The sequence below is a fragment of the Triticum urartu genome, chromosome 5A (assembly GCF_056163025.1).
Source record: "Triticum urartu cultivar PI428250 chromosome 5A, HENAU_Tu73, whole genome shotgun sequence".
Lineage (NCBI taxonomy): Eukaryota > Viridiplantae > Streptophyta > Magnoliopsida > Poales > Poaceae > Triticum > Triticum urartu.
The window spans coordinates 579563530-579573330 of NC_141877.1; the positions used below are offsets into that span (position 1 = coordinate 579563530).

At 55.3% G+C, this 9801-nt stretch overlaps 1 protein-coding gene across 1 annotated transcript; it reads left to right on the top strand.

The window, feature by feature from the left end:
• The first annotated feature begins 339 nt into the window (after positions 1-339).
• LOC125510725 (uncharacterized) lies at positions 340-4684 on the top strand. Its single transcript, XM_048675974.2, has 2 exons — positions 340-3154; positions 3813-4684. Exons 1-2 carry the CDS (start codon positions 550-552, stop codon positions 4307-4309), a joined length of 3102 nt encoding a protein of 1033 aa, XP_048531931.2. The 5' UTR covers positions 340-549; the 3' UTR covers positions 4310-4684.
• Positions 4685-9801: the final 5117 nt, after the last annotated feature.

Consider the following 9801-nt stretch of genomic DNA (forward strand, 5'->3'; position numbering starts at 1 on the left):
TGGAAGAGGGCTGTAAATCGAGTCGACACGTTGGGCTCAAAATTCTTACCGGGCTTGCCGCGTTTCAAATACCATCGGAAATGACAGCTCTTGTGTACCACCACCACGGGAGCGCGCACCGCTAGAGACGAATCCTCCAACCAAATCAGCACAGGAAATGAGTATAGATTGTTCTCTACGAGGAAATCACAGCATTATTATAATAAGAAACAGATCGAAAACAAAAGCATTGGTTGGGTCAAAGTGGCCGTGTCTCTGAGCCGCTGCGCCCGAGGCCCCGACCCGAGCCCGAGACCACGTTATAAAACCCGCCCAACCCAATCCCCCAAAATCAGAAGCCCCACACACCACGCCAAACCAAACCCAAAAAAAATCACATTTTTCTACGAGCCCCCTGCGCCCTCGTGTCCAAAGAGCCAGGCGCGACGAGACCACACCCTCCCGTCTCACACTCCCCCTCGCCTTTGTCTCCACTCTCCGGGCCTCGCCGGGAGCGTGAGCCCCCTCCCCCACCTCCCCCGAGAGAGAGCGAGGCAAACCAAAACCCCAATGCATCTCCGCCGCCTCCCCCCGCTCCTCCTCCTCGTCCTGCTCGCCGCCGGCGCCGCGGCGGACGACGACGCGGACGCGCTGCTCGCGGCCAAGGCGGCGCTGTCGGACCCCACGGCCGCGCTCGCCTCCTGGGCCGCCCCGGCGGGCAACGGGACGGGCGGCGGGTACGCGCACTGCGCGTGGGCGGGCGTGTCGTGCGGCGCGCGCGGGGCCGTCGTGGGGCTGGCCCTCGGCGGGCTCAACCTCTCCGGCGCGCTGCCGCCGGCGCTGTCCCGCCTGCGCGGCCTCCTCCGCCTCGACGTCGGCGCCAACGCGCTCTCGGGCCCCGTCCCGGCCGCGCTCGGCCACCTCCGCTTCCTCACCCATCTCAACCTCTCCAACAACGCCTTCAACGGCTCCCTCCCGCCGGCCCTCGCGCGCCTGCGCGGCCTCCGCGTGCTCGACCTCTACAACAACAACCTCACCAGCCCGCTCCCGCTCGAGGTCGCGCAGATGCCGCTGCTCCGCCACCTCCACCTCGGCGGCAACTTCTTCTCCGGCGAGATTCCGCCCGACTACGGCCGCTGGACGCGGCTGCAGTACCTCGCCCTCTCCGGCAACGAGCTCTCCGGCAGGATACCGCCGGAGCTCGGGAACCTCACCAGCCTCAGGGAGCTCTACATTGGCTACTACAACGCCTACTCCGGTGGGGTCCCGCCGGAGCTCGGCAACCTCACCGACCTCGTGCGCCTCGACGCCGCCAACTGCGGCCTCTCCGGGAAGATCCCGCCGGAGCTCGGAAGGCTGCAGAAACTCGACACCCTGTTCCTGCAGGTGAACGGCCTCACCGGCGCCATACCGTCCGAGCTGGGCAGCCTTAAGAGCCTCAGCTCCTTGGACCTCTCCAACAATGCGCTCGCCGGCGAGATACCGCCGAGCTTCTCCCACCTCAAGAACATGACGCTGCTCAACCTGTTCCGGAACAAGCTGCGCGGCGACATCCCCGACTTCGTCGGCGACCTGCCAAGCCTCGAGGTGCTGCAGCTCTGGGAGAACAACTTCACCGGCAGCGTGCCCCGCCGCCTCGGCGCCAACAACCGCCTCCAGCTGGTCGACCTCTCCTCCAACAGGCTCACCGGCACGCTGCCGCCGGACCTCTGCGCCGGGGGCAAGCTGCACACGCTCATCGCCCTCGGCAACTCCTTGTTCGGCTCCATCCCCGACTCCCTCGGCCAGTGCAAATCCTTGAGCCGTATCCGTCTGGGAGAGAACTACTTGAACGGCTCCATTCCCAAGGGGCTCTTCGAGTTGCAGAAGCTCACTCAGGTCGAGCTGCAAGACAACCTCCTCACCGGCGACTTCCCTGCCGTGGTCGGCCCCGCGGCGCCTAATCTGGGGGAGATCAACCTGTCCAACAATCAGCTCACCGGTGCATTGCCGGCATCCATTGGAAACTTCTCTGGTGTTCAGAAGCTGCTGCTTGATCGCAACTCGTTCTCCGGCCCGTTGCCTGCCGAGGTTGGGCGGCTGCAGGAGCTCTCGAAGGCTGACCTAAGCGGCAATGCGATCGAGGGGGGTGTGCCGCCGGAGATTGGGAAATGCCGGCTGCTCACTTACTTGGACTTGAGCAGGAACAACCTCTCTGGGAGGATACCTCCGGCCATCTCTGGAATGAGGATACTGAACTACCTCAACTTGTCCAAGAACCACCTTGATGGAGAGATACCTCCATCCATCTCCACAATGCAGAGCTTGACGGCGGTCGATTTCTCATACAACAACTTGTCCGGGCTCGTCCCAGGGACCGGCCAGTTCAGCTACTTCAATGCCACATCTTTCGTTGGCAATCCAAACCTGTGTGGACCATACCTTGGTCCATGCCGCCCTGGCATTGCTGATGCTGGTCACACCAACCATGGCCATGGAGGGCTGTCTAGCACCATCAAGCTGCTCATTGTGTTAGGCTTGCTTCTTTGCTCCATTATATTTGCTACCGCCGCAATTCTGAAGGCGCGGTCGTTGAAGAAAGCCAGTGATGCACGGATGTGGAAACTCACTGCATTCCAGCGCCTTGATTTCACCTGTGATGATGTGCTGGATTCCCTGAAAGAGGAGAACATTATCGGCAAAGGCGGGGCTGGAACTGTGTACAAGGGATCAATGCCCAATGGTGATCATGTGGCCGTGAAGAGGCTCTCTGCAATGGTCCGTGGCTCATCGCATGACCATGGATTCTCCGCTGAGATACAAACACTTGGGAGGATTCGGCATCGCCATATTGTGCGCCTGCTAGGCTTCTGCTCAAACAATGAGACTAACCTACTGGTGTATGAGTATATGCCCAATGGCAGTCTCGGGGAGCTTCTCCATGGCAAGAAGGGCGAACACCTGCACTGGGACACTCGGTACAAGATTGCAATTGAAGCTGCCAAGGGGCTGTGCTACCTGCACCATGATTGTTCACCGCTGATACTTCACCGTGATGTCAAGTCAAACAATATACTTCTTGACTCTGACTTTGAAGCTCATGTGGCCGACTTCGGGCTGGCGAAATTCTTGCAGGACACCGGCGCATCAGAATGCATGTCCGCCATTGCTGGTTCATATGGCTACATTGCTCCAGGTATTAAAACATGTCTTCTTTTAATTAGGTTCAGTCTGACTATTCTCAAAATGCATATATAATGCTGATTTGATGAGTACTTTAATGCTTCTTGCATAGTAAGCTTGTTAGAAAACTGTACTATGCCCTAAGCAACTGTTTACTGTACTACTGTGACTTTCACTTCAGACTTGGTAGTTGTTTTGATGAGGACTTTAATGCTTCTTGCATAGGCTTGTTAGAAAACTGTACCATGCCCTAAACAACTGTTTACTGTACTGTTATGACTTTCACTTCAGACTTGGTAGCTGTTTTGATGAGTATTTCAATGCTTACTGACACTGGTCAAGTTATGAGAGTTTACTTCCCAAGCCCAACCATGCAAATTGCTATCAAGATGTAGTTATTAAAACTTGAAACATTGAGGCTTTCTTTGATTTGTTCTCAATGAAATCTGTAAACCTAACGTCCCTTTTTAGAACCACCTCATTACAGTCAGTCCATAAGAGGCTTTTGATTCATGAAAGCTGGCATTCCTTGTGTATGTATATTTAGGTTCAGTTACTTCAATTCTATGTTTGCACTCTTCACTTGATGTTCCTCTAGCTGCCAAAAAACATAAACGTATTACTTTCTAACTAATCAATCTCGCATTGCTCTGTTATCTGTGGCTTTCCAGAATATGCATACACCCTCAAGGTCGACGAGAAGAGCGATGTCTACAGCTTCGGTGTGGTGCTCCTGGAGCTCGTCACCGGGCGGAAACCCGTGGGGGAGTTTGGCGACGGCGTCGACATTGTCCAGTGGGTCAAGATGATGACGGGCCCAAACAAGGAGCAGGTGATGAAGATCCTGGACCCGAGGCTGTCGACCGTGCCGGTGCACGAGGTGATGCACGTCTTCTACGTCGCTTTGCTGTGCACCGAGGAGCACAGCGTGCAGCGCCCGACGATGCGTGAGGTCGTGCAGATCCTGAGCGAGCTCCCAAAGCCAGTTGCCAACCAAGGTGATGGAGAGGAAGAGCTTCCTCTCTCCGGCGAAGGACCTGAATCCAACACTCCTGCTCCAACCAGTTCCACTGACGCTCCGACCGGCGACGCGAAAGATCATCATCATCAGCAGCAGCAGCACACAAGCTCGGAGTCGCCGCCGCCTCCTGATCTCATCAGCATCTGATCATCCAAGTCCATCCGTTGCGAAAACATGCGGGCTTCTTCGATCGTGCAAGCCTAGGCCTGAATCTAGGGTTCGTTGAGTGAAAGACTTGTTGGTGTGCTGTACATATCCAAGCTGCTTTGGTGGTGGGGCGTCCAAGAGCTTCCAGTTTGGTGTGTGTGTGTGTGTGTGTTTGGTACTTTGCTTTGCTGCTTGTAGCCGTAGGGATTATGTGGTAGTGGAGCCTTTGATGATCTTTCCTTGTGCAATGTAGTAGTAGTAGTATCAGTAGTAGCCATCTACCCTAAATGTCAAGCTCCTTTCCTGTCCATCCGGTCCGGTCCGGTCCAGCATGAGAATCTAAATCTTTGTTGTGGAACCATGGTCCTCTTTAAAGTGCCTCGTGTTGATCTTCAAATATTTGCATTGTTGTAGTGGGCTCGTCTCATGTCCAGTTCTCATAGCAAGAGTAGTACCACCATTGCTGCTAACAGAGAAAGAAAAGCGCTTTCTTTCTGGCCTCTGAGGAAGATGATAATTGCGAAGCGCTTTTGTGCTGCCAAAGCGTTCGATTGATTGATGCTGCTCCCTTTTTGACTTTGCCTGACGTTCAGAGACAACCAAAGAAAGAATTCTTGTTGATCGAAGCCGGTTCGCGAATGTCAAACGATGCTTTGCCCTTGGCGTGAAGCCAAGCGGCAGCATCTGATCTGATCTGTGACTAATGTCAGATAATGCGCTGCTTTGAGGCCCCATCTAATCCAATGATGATCGATGATGCGCCTCGGCGACCCCCTGGCCCTATGGGGAATGGGTGTTAATCATGCCGCACCGGCGCACGGCCGCTGCGACGTCGTCAGGCCGGATGATGGTTGATGGGGGCACGCACCGGCACCGCGAACGGCCGGCGTGCCTTTCCACGGCCCCTCTCCCTCGTTTCCTCGTTCCCCTGATCTGATCTGATCTGATCTACACTGGTTTTGCTCCGGCGCTTTTCGAACGGAAAATCAATCCAGGGGTGTCGATCGAGTTTCTTCACGTAGCGTGAACTGCCCTCGTCCTCGGCCTCCGTCGCTACGCCGGCGAGATCTCTACGCGACTACGCCGCCGTTTTCCAGATTGGACTGTTACCGATCGATGGTGCATTTGTACCGTGCCACTGTTGCCGTTTTCTTCGGTCCCGTCCCGTTGTATGCATGCATGCATGCGTCCAAAGAGAATGGTCACATCCACAACCAGACGAGACGCCACGACCGCACTCCAATCTGGATCGCACCCTGTGTTTGCTTGTGTTGGCCACTCCTGACTCCTGACTCTTGCCCATTCGTCCAATTATTGGCGTGGCCTCAGCCTCACATAAGGGCATCTTCAACGGTTGTAAGATAGGTGTTGGTAAATTTGCCATCTAGGACATAGTGATGATGTGGCATGTAATAAATGTAGAAAGAGAGCAAAGTTGTATGTTGTTTAGGGCCTGTTTGGTTCCAAATAAATCACCAACTTATAAGTCGAAAAGTGAAGAAAGTGACTTATTTTGCCAAACAGATCCGACTTATATAAGTCATAAGTTGCTCCACCCAAACTTAAAACTTATAAGTCATCCCCTTTTGCGTGGGTCCCATCACCTGCATGATGTTGATTGGTGTGGAAAGGTGTGTCAGGTGATTTATAAGTCAGGTGACAACCAAACAGACGTGACTTATAAGTCACTAGTTTTAAGTCACCTGACTTATAAGTCGGGTGACTTATTGAAACCAAACAGGCCCTTAACCAACAACCTTTGCACAAGCTCCTAGGTGAAATAAAGAACAATCACATTTATTTTCTTACCATCTATTGGATAGCTTACATACAATCCATTGGAGTAGTTGTATGATAACTTGTTGGTTGATGACATGGACATTCTACCAACAAGACTAACATACAACCTGTTGAACAGCTGTGAGATAGGTGTTGATAAATTTGCCACCTAGGACATAGTGTTGATGTGGCATGTATTAAATGTGGAGAGAGAGCAAAGTTGTATGTAGATTAACCAACAACCTTTGCACAAGCTCCAAGGTGAAATAGAGAGCAATCACATTTATTGTCTCACCATCTATTGGATAGTTTACATACAACCCATTGGAGTAGTTGTATGATAGCTTGTTGGTTGATGACATGGACAATTTACCAACAAGACTAACATACAACCTGTTTGAAGATGCCCTAAACTAAGGTCACGTAACCCCATTTCCGCCCCGTGTCCAGTGTAAAACCCGAGAGATCAGGCGGTGATCAAGGTTCGTCCATTAGAGCAACTCCAATGGGGCGACACGGCGCATTTATCCGCTTTTTATCCGTTTGGGTCGGCCGCTCGCCCGGCATCCGCCTAGTTTTACATTTGGGTCGACAATGCGTCCAACGCGCCGACCCATTTCATATCCGCATTCAACTTAAATAAAAAAGGCCCGCGGCCGATCATGCCAGCGGCCATGTCTCATGCTGGCACCATGCCAGCGCCGGCATACAATGCCGGCTTCAGAAAATATCACAGTTCATGCTGACGCACTCACCAGTCGGCCGACACACATGCCAACACACAAAAAATGGTGGGACTTGAGTTCGACCACGCCATCGCGGCTCCCGTGGTCATGCCGGCACACCTGCCGGCATACAAAAAAGATGGCCCTCGACGCCATAGATCACTCGTCGTCGAACTTGAACATGTTGGCCTGCATGTTCTCGAATCACAACCTCTTCCTTGACGACAAGGCGTTGAGATCCACCTTCATGATCTCCACCCCGGTCATCATGCTTGCAAGAGCCATTTCTTTCGCCTTTGTCTTGGCGTTGGCGGCCTCGATCTCTAGCATCTTGGCTTGCTTCTCCGCCTCGAGCTCGAAGATCTTGGCTTGCTTCTCGGCGTCAAGATCAAGCCTCCTCCTTTGGATCTCCATGAAAGCATCCATTTGCTCCGCCTTGAAACACCGGTGCTCCTCCTCCCTTGAGTCCTTCTTATTCATCATTCCGTCCACGTTTGCGATCAAGGCGTTGGTGGCCGCATCTCGCTTGTCCTCCTTCTTGGAGTTGGTCTTCCCCCACGGCCGTGCCGGCTCGCCCTCCCCAACATCCTCCACGGCGCCCTTCCCCCCACGTGCCTTGAGTGCGGCGTATTGTGCCTTGAACTTCTCTTTGTCCTTGATGACCCGATAGCAATAGGAGAGGTTGAAGCACTTGCCATTGTGTTGAACCTTAAATGCCTCCCAAGCTTGAAATGCCTACAAAATGTTTCCATGCAAGCATATGGGCAAGTGATAGCAAATGAAGACGTAAAAGGATGATCTTGATGGCACAAAAGAGGGCGGCTTGCTTGCTATCATACCATGTCTTGCACGCCGATGTCGCTCACGGGGCGGGCCTTGACGCTCTCAAGGGTGGCGCAAAACTTGTTGCACTCTTGTTGAATCACCCTCCACCGCTTGGAAATGGAGACCCACCCGCGCGTGCTCACAAATTGGTAAGGTGGAAACTTCTTGCGCTCATGAAACTCGCGGTGCACACGAGTCCAAAAGGTCGAATGCTTTTGCTCGACGCCCGTCTTTGGGTCTTGTACAATGTCTCGTCAACACTCGCAAAGAAGCTTGTCCTCGGCAGCTGTGTACGCCTTCGTGCGCTTGCTCTTGCGCTTTGGCTTAGGACCGGCGGCTTGGTTGACGAGCTCGTCCTCGAACAAAGGCTTCACTTCGATGTCGCACTCGTCCTCTTCCTCTAGCCCATAGTCGTCCGGAAACTCGTGGTCGAAGGGGAAGCCGTCCAGGTCGATGCCGACCTGATCACACATGAAGGCCGCCTGATTGGGATCATAGCCAGCGGCCGGCGTGAATGCCCCGCGGCCGTCCTGGCTTTGTGTCTTCTCGGGATCGTAGCCAGCGCCCGATGCACCACCCTCGAAGATGAGGTTTTGCATGTAGTCCTCGTCGACGGCGGACGACATTTCCTCGAACAGGTTACGGGCGTCCGGGAGCCCGCCGGCTGGCGTCTGTCGCGCGCGTTTCCTCGTGCCGCTGGACGACGAGCCACCGACCACCGGGGTGGCGTTTGAGGTCGATGGGCGCGGGCGTGGAAGGCGCGACCACGCTCACGTCGGGTGAGCACTCCACGGAGAGGCGGGAGGCCTGCAGGTAGACGTGGAAGTCGAGGACCGGGTTGCAAGCCGACGCGCGGGGTGAGTCGGGCATCACCATCCGAGGAAACGTTGACGCGCCGGTGCTGGCCGCGGCGGCAGCGTCTTGGAAGACGCTGTGCTGGCTAGGGTTTACCCCTAGCATGTAGAGCGCCTTCCTCATTGCCGCGACGACGGCGGCGGCCTGCGCGGCGGCCTCATCCCTCGCGTCCACGGCGTGCCTCCGGCCCTTCCTCTTGGCCGACTCCCTTGCCCGCTGATCGGGCGTCAGCGCCTTCTTTGGCTTGGTCGTGGCGGCGTTCTTGCACGGGGCACGAGTCTTGCCTTTCCCGGAGGGGGCGACGACGTCGGACGAGGCGAGGGAGGCGAGGCCGGCGGCGGCGTCGAGGTCGAGGTCGATGGCGTCCTCCATGGCTGGTTGGAGGTCCGGGGGGCGCGCGGGCGGGAGCGTTTTTGGGGAAAATGGGAGGAAATGGTGGTGGCTGCCATCGACCGGCGGGCCCGGGGAGAGGAGTAGGCGCGCGCGCGTTCGTCTCGTGTCCGCGCCGACGCAAATCCGGCTCAAAATTGGGCATGGAATGGGTCGCCCGTGGACGAAAAACGGATGCGCGTCTGTTTGGGTCGGCGCGTTGGGCCACCACTTCTATCCGCGCCGACCCAAACGGACGCGGACGGACGAAATGGGTCGCCCCATTGGAGTTGTTTTTAGCATCTACAGCCGGACTTTACAAATCCGGCCCCCCGAATAACCGCGGACGTGATCAGACGTGTCCGTGGATAGTGACCGGTCACTTCTTAAATTAACTGCTTTGCATCCATCACTCTCATGTTTCATCGAGGATGGCCTGTTGCTCCGCCCAGATCTGCTCAAGGAGCTCGAGCCGGTGCTCCAGCGTCAGAAATGGCTCGCTCCTCACCCGACGGCATGGGGGCATGGCTACTAGGCTGACGGATGGAGTGGAAAATGATGGCGGCGGCGGACAGGAGGAGGAAAATGTGGATGGATGGTAGGGTTTCGGTGTTGCCGGTTGACTTAAATAGCCGCGTAAGACACTACGCGGTCCAACGGAGCTGCGCCACGCGGCGCCACCTGTCCGACGACGAAGAAGACGAGCTTCGGACCGTCGGGTTTAAGGGCGTTTTCGGTTAAGATCCCTTCATTGGTCCGACGTGACAGGCGTGGCCGACGCTTCCGGACGTCCCAATATCGGCCGTGTATTTAGGCTGAATATAAGGAATGCCGGTTAGCCCAGACATTCAAGGCCCGTTTAAGACGTCTGTCTGAATCGGAAAAATATGATCGATCAGTGACCGGACGGTCCGTTCAGGCATGTGAGAAGCGTTTCGT